Source organism: Pyrgilauda ruficollis, unplaced genomic scaffold (assembly GCF_017590135.1).
Source record: "Pyrgilauda ruficollis isolate IOZ18807 unplaced genomic scaffold, ASM1759013v1 scaffold2, whole genome shotgun sequence".
NCBI classification, from domain to species: domain Eukaryota; kingdom Metazoa; phylum Chordata; class Aves; order Passeriformes; family Passeridae; genus Pyrgilauda; species Pyrgilauda ruficollis.
This window is the reverse complement of record NW_024519206.1, coordinates 4,328,254-4,342,585: the sequence shown is the minus strand read 5'-3', so window position 1 is coordinate 4,342,585 and position 14,332 is coordinate 4,328,254. Positions and strand designations below refer to the sequence as shown.

Genomic DNA, 14,332 nt, shown 5'->3' with positions numbered 1-14,332 from the left:
TAAGACTAATCTTAAATTCTCGGCCCTGCAGAGCACTAACCATTTTGGACCCAATCCAGAAAAGCACTTAAATGTGTGTGTGACTTTTAGCTCATGAGCCTGAAGCAACTTCAGAGGGATCAGACATGCTTGATGAGGCCCAGAGCACTCATTACCCTGCTGGACAACAACACATCCCCCTAGACTGACCAGCTCCAGGAGATGACCCTCCCACCCGCCTGTCCATACTTGTGCAGATGGAGAGGACACTCCATATGGGAGCTTGCTCAAAGCAGGAGCTTCTGTCTGAAGCAGAAGACAAAGTGCTTGGGCTTTAGTTGGCCTTTGAGAACACCCTTCCTCCAAGGAGTGTCTAACACCCTGCAATTCCCCTAACAGGCATACAATATCCAAACAGCTGGAAACAAAACCGACCGAGGAACGGCAGGGCTTGCAAGAGGTTCTGTTACATGTTCCTAGTGGCAGCAAGACCATCTTGATGTGAACTTTTATTTGTTTAAATAATTTACACAAGATTATACAAATATACGAACTTGACAATTCAGTGATTGTACAGCAAACAAGTCCAATAGTACCTAAGGAAATGGGAAATTCCAAAGATGATGGCCATTACCAAAAAACACCCCAGAAGATAATTTCTTCAAAAAACCAAACTCAACCTCATTTTCCCTTTGAAAACCCATGAACAAAGTATTACTTCATTCTTCTTTAAATCACATTTCCAAAAGCACTTTTCATGTTCAACAAAGTTTATATCTAATAAGTAGTAAAAAAGTTTATATTTAAAAATAAAATCAGGTTTCCAGCAACTGAAATGATGAAGCAGTTGATGAACTAAATGTTCTTTTGTTCTGTTCTACATGATAAATATCAGATGCCACTTTGCAGTAACAACTATATTTTAGCATCCTGTTGTATGTTTATCAAGAATTTGTGGTTTTATACTAACAAGGTTATTATTTCAATTGATGTGCTATGTCTCTATGACACATTGAATATGTAATACAATGCTTTTCCAGTTTCTCTAAATTGGTAAATTCTCCCACTAATTTACAAAAATATACTCACCATTGTAAGGAGGAACATTACTTTCCTAATAGCCAGAACTACCCATTTAATTTCCATGATTCACAATTATTCTACTTAATTTGAGAACTTGAGAATTCCTTTGAGTAAATGTGAAGTCCAAATACTGAAATCTAGACTGGAATGAATTGCCTAAGTAGTGCTGGATTTTAATTTAACTGATTCTGTCACAAGCCAGTTCATAGGAGTATTTTTGTGACATGTAAATATTTTAATAGAAAGGTGAAAATATATCTTTGTTTCATTTTCACTGTAGTATCTGCTATTTTATTTTGAAAACTTTGCTTTTTCTTTCTAACTCTTGAAACTTAAAATAAATACAAGTTCCTCTTTTCCTGAAATTCCACAGAACTGAACAAAGCACTGAGGCTGCAGTAACTGGCAGTTCACCATCCCCAACAAGAACATCACATTAAAGGAAACTACGCTTGTAACGTAGATAACTACAACATCAATTAATTATACTGCCCAGATCTGCAGGACTTCAGTTGCAAAACACCCTGGCTCAGATGTGGATCTAAAAGTCAGACTAAAACTTTGCAATTGGTTGGAACTAATTCATACTTTAACATTATCAGAAGGCAAACTACTCGTTACTTGAATGAGTAATGAATTACGATGAATTAAAGATTTCTGTACAGGACACAGTTTTAAATTTTAAATTAGAAAAGAAGACTACAGGCCACACATACACACAGACCACTCTTAGAGATGGAAAAATTGTCACACACACCTCTACTATACCAAGGGACTTAGCAATAATAATATAGCAATAATATTGAAACAGCACTGAAAAGAGAGAGAAGACAGACACTGTTAGTACCAAAGTGAGATATGGGAAAAAGAGACAGGATAGGTTAAGCAAAAAAAATGAACCACCACAAAAGCACAAAAAGTCTAAGCCAAACATCTTCAGTCACCTTGCAAATGTCTAAAATTATATGGCAATGGAAAACAGGCCCATACATGGTACAAAAACATTTTCAGAGTACATGGAGAAGATGTACATCATATGCAGAAATATTCTGAAAAGCCCTTACCTGTAAACATGTATCAAATATCAAATATAACAAAGAAAAAGAAGTTCAGATTTACAGCCACATAGAGAAACAGAAAGGAAACACACAGTAAAGACACTCACATGTTTACATGTTATTCATATGGTAGTTGTGGAAATAGATGGTTTATGTAAATGTGTGACATTTGCCATCACTACTCACCACACTAATGCATCTATACAATTCATTAACATTCTAGCTACAGTTTCATGCTTGCACAACTCAAGTATAAAAATAAGATATCCAGCAATACCAGCCCAGACTTCTACTATTTCCTTTTCAAATCCACAGCAGTGGGCTTCATATTACTGCCATCTAATTAATAGCAGTGCTGCTTTTATGACAAGGAAAGCTGAGAGTGACTCAGCCAATGGAAGATGTGAATGTGGTGAAATCATCTTCTGCAGGACATTCATGCTTCTTAAATGAGCTGCTATGGAAGTTTCATCATGTGTGCATAAGGAAAAAGTCTCCTACCTGTGAAGGCTGACTGTACATTGGTCTGGTCTCTGGAAATGAAGTTTTGTCCTTTGAGTCTCTACTTTGATCATCAGCTGTGTCACCTACCAAAGTTAAAAAAAAACCCCAGCTTTTAAATCACTGAAATCCTTCATATTTTACATAAAGTAAGAAAACCTCTTCAGTCTTCCTAAAATCAAATACCCTGAGAAAGGGGACTCTGTTGTCACACTTATATTTACAATTTTGAACATGAGAAAAAATGAGAGAACTGAGAAATTTTGAACATAAAGACAAAAACGTTGACAAGTGACCTGCAAAACCTGGGAACAAATCTGTATCAATTATTTAAAGTAAAAAATTCTTGAGGGAAAAGGGGAGAAAAGAGGGCCCCTATTTTTAGGACTATTAGGTTCTAATAATTATCAAAGGGTACATTGCAGTGTGACTGTGTAGTGGAAAGGAGATACCAGGTGCACATCCATCACATCCCAATCCAATGTCAGGCTAGAAGCACTGTTACTCTATCCCATTCATAGCCTCATTTCCACAGAGTTGATATCTGTGCATGAGTGCAGAGAGACAAAGCATTCTGAGAAATGGCCTGGTTTTGACTGTATGGGGACAAAGACTGCTTGGCAGGCTGGGCACTAATCTCCCATTGCACACACAGGACTACCTCTGCCCAGGATTTTACCAAATCACAACTCAGCCTATCCCAAAAGCTGCATCTGGTACTGGTCTAAAGATGGGCAGATCACGGCAATAAACAAGAGACAGATTACTTTCACATTTATTTTTAAGACAGAAGGTACATTATCAATTTTATTAAAAAGGTAGGTGTAGTAAAAAAACCAAAACAAAACCAGAATTTGTTTCTCAGATGTTGCAAAACAACATCTACCTATCCTATCTTCTCCAGTTTTCTTTGTCAATGGAGGAGTGTACCAGAAGCTGTAAAGATTTTGCAGATTATCTTCTTCTGCTGTTAGTACTAGTCAGTAATTAGTTTGCAAGAGCAGACAACTGAGAAAGATTAAAAATTTAGTTACATAATTTTGGTTTTATTTTTATGTGAATTCATAGTGCTTTCTGTAATGGCATGTTTTGGAAGTCTGTATCTTTAAAGAGTCCTGCAGCAACAATTCAAAATAAAAGGGTTCAAGTTACTGTAGTTTAACTTCTTTGCTAAAACATTGGTTCTGGCTCCTTTGTTCCATTTTCTCCAGAACCACCAGGCAGAAGCCTTTGGAAACAGCAGCCAGCTTCTGCCCATGCCCAGTTAGGCTGAAAAGCCAATGACACTCAGGTCCATGCATGTTTGTTCCATACTGCCACGGCCCCCCAGGTCTGACTGGTCAGATCCCTCAAGCACAATGCAATATTTTGTAAAGTTTTTTATTAAAACAAGCACTAATATCTAATTTTTGTGTCTGCTTTTAATACCCAAGTGTTATTCCTAGCAGTGTATACAGAGAATCATCATCATCATCTTTGTCACAGGTCTTTGCCTATTAATTTCATTAATGTCTACACTTTCCAAGGCCTCTTCTGGAGTTGAAAGATGCTTCTTAGTAAACTAGTAATTCTCTACATAAAACACTCCAAAGAACTTGTATTAACGAGAGCTATGAAAAAAAAGGGGTGTGGGAGAACAAAGGAGATGGGGACTCAGTTAATCTTCCATTCTACTCCCAGTACCTTGAAAAACACAATTTGTAAGCACCTATAAGATAACGAGGTAAATAACAGTCATGAAAATCATGAATGTTAAACAATTAGTTTACATTTTTAATGAAGTAGAGGCCTGCAAACAAAAATTATTATAAGCGTTGTAAATGCACCCTTCTTTAGGGAGGTGTAAAAGTGGTTAACAGATACAGGAAGAGGGCAGTAAGGCGTATTTTTGGTACACTTGCTGTGGATGAGACTGCAAACAGATTTAAATTGTACCAAATTTAGGCTAGATCAGTTTCTCCAGGAGTAAGGCTACTTAAGCACTTTGAATAACCTAGCAAAACAGTTTCTCTTAACAGTGGCTAATCTCCAAATGGCTTCAGAGATGGGTTGAGGAAACATCTGTTGTGAATGGTTTCAATCATGCCAAGACAAGGAAGATGAATGACCTTTTTGTGTTCCCTTCTAGTCCTACATTCCATGACCAATGCAAGAGGAAACACTCCACAGGATACCCTTCCCCTAGATCAGGGAGCTTAGCTGTGTGATGAAGACTTGTGAAGGTGCCAGGAGACTGCACTGAGCTGGACAAGGACTCGCCGAGCGCGTAAGGGCAGAGCTGTGCGGGCAGCCGCTACCAATGGGACACACTGGGTGAAGTTGGGTGTTTGCAGAAACATACTGAAAAACTTACAGCAGAGATTCAATAAACACAGGAACCAACATGCTACTCCTTGTCTTTACAAATTATTCCAGAGAAAGCATTCCAAAGTTTTTGCATGAAACAACACATTAAGAAAACCCAATGCATATGTGTTAATGCTATCCAGAATATACTTTTCCCCTGCAATTAGTTTTCCTTAAGATGAAAAGAGTCTTGATTTGTAATCAGGACCAAAAGGTCATAAATGCTCATAAGAAAGGAAGAATAAGAACAACTCATTTAGAGAGAAATGAAATTTTTTACTTAGAACTTTGTCATCCAGCTCCCAAAATTCACAAGCTCAATATAGGAACACCTGTATTGTTTCACAATTCAAAGTGCCTTTGTGAAACTACACTTCAATGCAGAATTTTTCTTTGTTAATTAAAAAAAAGAGGGGAAACCCCAACATCTTGCCAAATTTTCAGGCATATGGTCCTGCAAGTATAAGCCATGACTCTTTGTACAGACTTTTATTATTTGAGTTAATGGAGTTAAAACAGTGATAGGCAGCTGCCAAAAACACCAAACTGTCTAAGACATCCAGCAGGATGGACTATTTTTCCAGATAAATTGGTATTTTCGGTGTGTTTTTTTCACTGGTTCCTATCTCAAATATTCAACCAATTAGTCATCCTTATTTCTAGTGGCCCAAATAATTAATTAACTGTGACATGCCTCCCCAGTTCTATCAATTCCCAACCCTATCTAGCCTTGCCATAGCTGACTCACCATGTTTAGCCATCCAATTTTTTTTTTAATTTTGTTTAGCTTGCCTTGGTTTCCCATTGACTTACAGTCTAATCTCTTTCCTTAAGTGGAAGTCATAGTTTGTCTTTCCTCTTCAGGCTCGGCCTTTAAAATGCTTTTCTCTAGTCTGGGTTTTCCTCTTCTCCTCTGCAACCCTGCTATCTCCTCTTCCTACCCACCTACCACTATATGAGGAAGGGGGATGATGTCAAACACCAAACAGACAGACATCCATGAGAGCACAGACCTTTGGGTGCAGGAACTGAGTGGGTCCTTTTGAGCACTTCAAACATTTTAGTTGATAGCTTTTGACTGGGGAAAAACCAAGCCACCCTCCCCTCCAAACCTGGGAGAAAACCCCCCCAAACAAGTTCTCTTACACAATTTTGATGTAAATAGGTATACCACCATATTTTTGACAAACTAAGCAACTGAAATCTGGCTCTGAAGAAAGGTCACAAATACACGACCTTAGCGGAAAGGGCCCCCACGAAGTCTTTCGTCAGAACTGAAATTCATAGAACTGCAAATATGTTCACAGATAAGGGCAGAAGGACCATGGTAATCACCTAGACTAAACTCCTGTAAAAATATAGGCCATAAGATTTCTTGAATTAATTTGTTTGAACTAGAGCAACTTTAAAGCTGTATTTTAATCAGGGGATAAAAGACAAAATTACTTAGTTTAAAAACCACTTAGATTGTGGCTCATATATTCCTTGGTTTAAGCATTGTGTAAATTTCAGTCATAAAACTCCTCTAGAAAATAAATCTAAGTCATATATCAAAAAAATATGTATACTGTTTGAAGTCTATAAGAATTAGAAATGGAGGGCACTTCATGAAAAGTAATATGGTTTAAATATCAGCAGTCTAATCTGTAATATGCAGTACACCACTGGGAAAATTTATCAGGAAAAAAACCAATCATGCTCATTGCTGTAAAATACTCCCTTCCTTACCAGTGGGAAAATATTTAAAGTTTGAAAAGAAAGTAGTAGGCGTATTTATCCTACTGTCCAGATAAGCTTGTATTTCAAATCGTCAGTCTTGGGAGGCTGTTTTTAAGTTATATTAAGCCTTTTCCAGGCCCAAATAATCAGTGTTGCACTGAAAGGTCACAAATACATTTCTCCTTTCACTAAGCTGATGCTGGATTTTCATCAACATTCTCCAAGTTCCACTGGTATCTTTTTCTAAGAACTGCAGCCAGGTGTTCCACAGGAAAGAAATTCCTAGTCCAGTCCTCAGATATACTATGTATATCTTCCCTCAGAACTCAAGAGTTTTTGGTGTCTTCAGAAATCTGTATTCAGCTGTCTATCTGGACCTCAGCGAACTCTCATATAGAAAGGTTCACCCAGAAGTTTGGCTTCTACTCAACAAGGAAGTGGTGTTTCTATTTATACTCTTTCCTCTTCCAGCATTTTGTTAGCTTCAAGCTGTGTAGGCTCTTGATCAACAGACAACATTTAAAAGCCTAGCCCACCCTCAGTTTAATAAATGAAAACCAATTGTAAATGTACTTTATAATGTAGACTGCCATTTGTCCTGGCCTGTGTAAAACTCCTGTGAGACACTGAAGCACGTACAACACAGCAAGCAGTGACTAGCTACTAAATACATAGATATTCAAATGTCACCTTCAGCTTCAAAAGGAAGACAGCTATTTTCCATTATACTTTAGTTAGTTGCTTAACTCCTTGTTGCCTGTCATTATCTTCTATGTCCTGCATAGAGATGGCAGGAACAAAGAATATTCTGGCTTCTACTTGGCAGAAAAGACAAGAAGTTTTAAGAGAGGATTAGTAAGATCTGAAACAGGAGAGACTGACTTTGTGGAAGAATCAAAGTTTTACTACAGTTTCTTTTCCTTCTTTCTTACTCATAAATCTTCCCCTCTCTTCCCTGAGATAAGGAAGAAAGGTCAGACACAGCAATTTTAAGTTACCCTGCTCCAGGATAAACTATCAGAACTTCAGGCTTCAGTCCATCAATACTAACAGTGCTTTCAATCTCAGGAGGTATTTAAGAAGTATTGTAATTCCCTCTGAACATCTGCATCTCAGGAGTCCCTGCAATGGCACTTCCATGCAAAGGGGGTTGATAGCACCACTTTTTCAAGTCCTGCTCTCCTCTCTGCCTCCAGGTCTTTCAGCAGGGATGAAATGTGTTTCTGCTCAGTCTCTTCCAGCCTTGCTTGGTTCCCCAGCACTCACTTCCAGGGTCACATCTTCCACCTACCAGCCAGTTTCTACCCAGTGAGTGAGCTGGGGACTGCACTGGGGTGGTGCCAGGGAACCTCGATGGCAGTACCCCAAACACAGAATTGTACTGATTTTATGGGATCAAGACAACTAACAGAGGACAGGGAAAGACAGAGGGAAGACCCTTAGAAATCTTTGCTAATGAGCAAAGAAGCACTGAATTGTTTGGGCTGGAAAGGAACTTTAAAGATCATCTATTCCACCTGCCCTGAATGGACTGTACACAATAAACTGTAATTAATTCAACAGTTTGCATTGGTGGTCAACAGATCATTCCGTGGTCCATCTGAATCAAATAAGGCACCGGCCACTGCTGTCCTCTTCAATGGCACAGATGGGACATTGCTGAACAGTTGGTTCCTCCATTTTCTTAAAAGTGGGACTATCATGCTGTCTAGTATTAGTGCTAGAAAACTACATATTAATCTTCATTATCATCCACGTGTACATGGCCAAGACATTATAGCATTATAAGAATATATATCTAGTTGGCAAAACAATGAAGTCATCCTAGTTTCAGGTCACCTCATCCTGGTTTCATATTAAAGCTTTTCATATCAACAGCAGTTTCATTTCAACAAGCTAATAATATCCCCTAAAAAAACCCAATATATCAGCAGAAAGATTCTCCACAGCTGCAACTTCCAGCAAAACAAGAGTTTAAGAGTTTATGCTGCATAAGGGTGAGTGAGAAGGAAGTCTGGCTAAGTCCATGCTAAGGCAGAGGTCTAGTAAGTGTCTGGCAGCCTTACATTGAGTTTCAATAGTGTATTAAGAGGTCCTACAAATAAATCTTTGATAGGGAGTAAAACTTAACCAGCATCTTCTCTAATTCTCCTGATGAACCACGAGAAAAATCTATATAAACCCCACAATGAGAATCCTGAAACTGATTTCCTCAAACTTGTAAAAGGCAGGGGGAAAACTGTAACAAGGTAAACATTACCTTGTTATAAAAATGGTTTTGCATTTGCAGACGTGAAGCAACAAGGTTCAGTCCTTTCCCAATTAAGAAGAACAGCAAATCCAGCTACAGCACATGCCATTGGAGATTATGGGAGTGGCACTCCACATTGCCACCCAGTCTGATTTTGGTGTCCCATCCTTCTGCAGGCATTCTTAATGTAGAGTCCATTTTCCTAAACAATTCTGTCAGGGTGTGCTCAACTTGCTACCACTATCAAGATCACACTGAAACCACAGATTAAAAACTTCCCTATGAAAAATATTTTGTTTCTCCCAAACAAAAACTTTTCAGAAGATAGCAATAGAAAAACAATATAAGAGGATAGAGGCTCCTGTAGTTTCCATATCCCAGATCTACATATTTTTAAGTTTGCAAAAAGTGTTTTATTTCTGTGCTTTTCTATATTTCCAACTACTTAAAAGTTTCACTTCTTTTAAAGCTTTCCTGAATCCTGAAACAAAGGACCCTTAGTGTTTAGGTCCTCTAACTCCATCTCCAACCACTTCACTGAGGCTAAATCATTCCAACTCCTCCAACACCCATTGAAAAGGTTCTCTTTTAAGAGGTGCCCAACTCTTCCAGAAAGCTGATGAATCCAAAGCCAAAGTTTTGTACCAAAATTTTGATTGGAAGGAATCCTGGAGATCACACCAGTCTAATCTCCAGTTCAGTGCAGGGCTAACTTCAAAGTGAAAGAAACTATGTACCTCAGGCTGTTCAGCTGAATTTTGAGGCTGCAAAGAAGGAGCTTCCTCAGCATCTCTCATCTCTCAGTTTTATCTATCCCTCCATTGTTTGTTACATCCAGATTCACAGTCACATTCAAAGCAAGCTGTAGAACTAATTAGTCCATGAGACACATTCCACATGATGAAATGTTATTTTTCTTTGGTTTTAGGTTATGAGACTTTCATGTCAAGCATAAAGAAATGCCAGGAATTAATCTCACTCTGATTTTCTGGTGTGATGCATCCATGCAAGTACTTTTGTTCCCTTCTATGTGCATGCCAGCCTTTCTCAGTAGTCCACCAAAACATTGAACTCCCTCACCACAGCATATCTTTCCAGAGATCTCGTTTTTCCATTTTCCTATTTGGAAATGCTATTCTAGACTTCATTACCTTAGATACTGCCACACCTTTCTTATCAAGTTGTGCTATCAGAACGAGCAAGTGATGTGACTTACCAGCTACTCAATACAACCTTAGGACTGAAGCAATCAACAGTATAGATCCAAGTAAGGGCTTATGACATGTTCAATCATTTTATAAGGAAAAAGCTGAATGAAAAAAGCTAAACAAGAGAAATGTACATCTTCTAAGTCTTCTGACACAAGATTTGTGCTTATCTCTGTGTGTGTGTGTGCCACTGCCTCAGGGAAACCTCAAAACTATTCACTGCTCTTCCGATGTTGAGCTGATACTGTCTGGATAAGCCCCCAGCATACCTATTGCATGTTGGTATTCATCATTAATATTGGCCCTAAAAAAAAAAAATCAGCAAATCTGCCTAGAAGGTATAGATCAGATGCCATAGGCCAGTCTTTCCATGCACCAAGTCACAGTTCTTGACATTCCTAGAGAACCTCTAAATCTTCCTGCCATTCACTTCAGCTGTCAGTTAAGCCACTCCATATCAAAACAAATGTAACCTTCCAAGGTCAAGTGATTCACAGTTTTCTGGGGAAGCAAACCATTTAATCTACTTTTTTGAAAAATTTTATAAACTTATTTGTTCTCTTTTTATTTTAGACAGAATCACTCAGTGATACCTGATTGTCATGGTCAGCTAGACCAGGCTCAATCATCTCACAGCACAAGTATATTGTTCTAAGACTAGGAATAAATCAAAAAGTTCCTTAAATTTTTAGATATTTAGAACAGTTTAATGTTAATTCATATAATCTCCTTCCACTTCATTCTCAAATCTGCTTCCTGGTAGTGGAAGATGTCTACACTCACATAACCCAACTCTGTTGTATCAACAGGCTGGTATGCAACAAGTGCAAATGAAGCCTCAGTCTGCAAGCTTAATTTTCTTCCAGGATTACAATCTCCCACTAGATCCTTTTTGCTTTTCCAAGAGCCTGAGATAAAGACAACATTGTTTCCCTTTATTTGTTCTATTTCTCTTGCCTAACTTTCTCTTGTTTACCTTTGAGAGAATATGACAGTCACAATCTTCAAACTCCTTCCTGAGTTTTCTTTTTTTGCTTGTGAGGATAATAAAAAGTTTAATCTCAAAACAATAGAAGTCTTTACCTCTTCAGTTCCTGATGAACGGTAAAAGGTTTTGGGGAAACATCAGTAATAACAACAAACTCAGAGTAAGACAATAGTACAGCTCACACAGAGTATTGCTGGCAAGCAACCTCCCCTTTAACATGTTTTAGCAGCATCATTTCCTTGTCACTAGTTAATCCAGCCTATAAAACCTATCTCAGATTACAGGCTCAGTTGTTTTTCAAAAGTATGTATATACTGTAACATTCCACTTTCCACTATGAAATTAACATTATTTCAGTATCCTCACTTAACGATGACACTAGGACTCCCTTCCTCCTGTTTTATTCATGATGTGGTTCTAAAGGCAATCCTGTCCAGAAAGCAAACAGCACACACTGAAGCCCTCTGATGAGGACAGAGATTTTCCTAGCACTTAAAAACCTACTGCATGGTCTGCCTGTTCAGTGTCTTGGTTACACTGTGCAACTTGCATTTCAGTAGGTCCAACACGCATTAAATTTATTTGCCTGTCAAAAATTGAGGTGCTGATAGCCTGATATTTGCATATGAAGCTTGTTACATAAATGTAAATTATATTAGAAAACAAACAATGCAAATTTAAGCTGGTTTCCTATGGAATTAGATTTACATGACCAATCTTCTGTCCTTCACAACATAGGAGAACATTGTCAAATGTGGTTGAAACTGGCATAGAGATAGAAGATTTGGAGACATTTAGAATTTACAGTGTATAACCATCTGCAGCTGGGTAGTAAAAAGAGACGAGGAGTACTGCCCCAGCTGAAGGAAAAACCCATTGCTCTGTTATTCTTGGCCTGCTTGGTCAGTTGGCAAATACAGCTGTGGTTGGTCACTGTGAATGGAGGGAAGGCAAGGGAGGCCACTGTAATAATGCAGGGAAATGCTCAGGGCTCTTCCAGCAGGGTAGAAGGACTAGGAAATCCTCAAGGAGATCCTTAACTATTCCAGGGAATGCTGTGTTTTATTCTCTTGATAGCATTTCGGATATTTGAAACAAAAAATACTGTTTTCATAAAGAGGAAGAGAGGAAAAATCCCACCTAAAAATTTGTAAATCCATCAGTTAACTCATATTAGGGCCACTTATATCTTTGTCCCACGATGCACTGAGATGAACTCATGGTCACATACAGCCTCATCCCAACAAACAGCCTTCAAGTGAGCAGCTGCCTACAACATTCACATTAGTTACTATGAACTTTTTGTCATGTCTTCTAGAAACTCTGAAAGTACCAGAAGGCTGAGTTAATACTTTGTGGGAGAAAACTGGTAATAGGACAGAACACTCATTTAAGGTAACTTTTATGTAGCATAGTTATGAGAAATTTCCAAAGTAATAATCACTTCATACCCAAGTGCTACTATCCTCTCAGAGGCATGGAAACCCCACTAATTTTGAAACAAAGTTAAGCAGAATTAATTTAAAACATAAAGACCATACACAAAGTTATATAGATACCCTGAAACACACTTAATGTCTGCATGCCATACAGGCACAATACAACTGATGCAGAAAGTTAAATCATAATACCTAAGATTCTATTAGAAGACTTATAAATACTGTGGTTCAAAAATATTCCCTCCCTACTTTTCTTTTTTTGGAAGTTATTTTTTAGATAGCAGCCTGGAAATCTTATGTCACTGTATAATTGACTATATAATGTCAATTCTGAGCAGAAAACCTTATGGTACATCCACTGCTGCTTTTGTATTTCTGAAACATGCTTGCAAACTATTTCTGAACAGCACAGGATTTTTCTCTAAAAAGCATAAATTCTCTGCATTTTTTGTAGTGACAAGCACAACTTTATAAACATACCTAAAATTGGTACAGAGAGGCTTTGAGTATTTTTTAAAAGGAAAACCTACATCCAAAAGCAATCTCAACAGATTATTCAATAACAAAGTATCTCTGTTTCCATAACTCCTTGAAAAGCTACTTTTGACTTATACTGTTAATTCTGTTGTACTAGTACCATCTTCTGATCTCAGACTTACAAAGGGATCTAAAACTAATCGACCAAGTCTCCTAACAAACTAAAACATAAATCCATTTAAGATGTCCTCAGAAAGGACAAAAACCTGGATAGTAGCTGAATTTTGGATTATACCTCTTGTCATGAATAACCAGCTCGACACTGATGATTAAAGGACTACCTAATTTTATTTATTTATTTATTTAGAGCACATAGGTCAATAATGTGGATTAACTAGGATTAAAGTGTTATTTTCTGATTATTTTTGTGCTTTAAGCTGGTTTAGTACTTCTAGGAACTTTATTCTAAATCCAGCTTTGTAGAAGAAACTATACCACAGAACTTCTGGATTACTCTTGACTAGTGTGTAAACAAAATGGAAATGCTCATTTCAACATATTACTGCTAGATTCCTTGGTTTTAATGGCAACAACATACATAGTGTTAAATATTCACAGAGTTTTAGTATTTTTGGCTTCATTACTTTAAAACCTTTCTAACTATTCAATTCCAGTTTTGCATTACACAAACATAGTAGTGCAGATCTGTTATGAACAAAAAAAAGAAATATCAGCAGAAAAAAGAACTAGAATAATTCTTTAAAAGTATCCAAGGAGCAGGGCAGAAGTTATTTTGAGGAGGAGAAAAATAGATTAATAAAAATTCCTGAACAGAGGAATTTGCTTTACAAAGTCTAAAAAAGCCTCACCACATTAAAATATCCATTTACAAAGATACAAGAGCAACAGATGTAAAAGTCCAGCTGATATGTTTTCGGCTGTATCATTCAGTGAAATGCCCAAATGTTTGCATGTACACCAAAAAGTGACATTAACACTGCCCACAAAGCAAAGAGAAAAGACATAATTGTGCAGTACCTGAATAATTCATTTTAAAGAAAAATCTGCCAGGACTTTGTACCATATTCTTTTTATATGTGGAGAAAATGAAAAAAGGTCAGAGCAGCTGTTTTATTATCAACTGTTCATGGTGTGAAACTGAGGGCTACAAATGCTTGTGTTAAGTTATGCCTGCACTGTAAATCAGTGCCTTCCCTAAACTCTGCATTGAAATGGAATTTTCCAGCTGAATATTAAACATTTCAATTTGTAAGAAAAACAAA

At 37.5% G+C, this 14,332-nt stretch overlaps 1 protein-coding gene across 3 annotated transcripts in view; it reads right to left on the bottom strand.

The window, feature by feature from the left end:
• The window catches only part of UMAD1 (UBAP1-MVB12-associated (UMA) domain containing 1), a 79,477-nt gene that overhangs the window by 15,884 nt on the left and 49,261 nt on the right, over window positions 1-14,332 (bottom strand). For all 3 annotated transcript variants that reach the window (XM_041466606.1, XM_041466607.1, XM_041466608.1), the window contains exon 3: window positions 2,622-2,707. In XM_041466606.1, coding sequence (XP_041322540.1) covers window positions 2,622-2,707 — 86 coding nt within the window. The remainder of the gene's footprint in view (window positions 1-2,621; window positions 2,708-14,332) is intronic.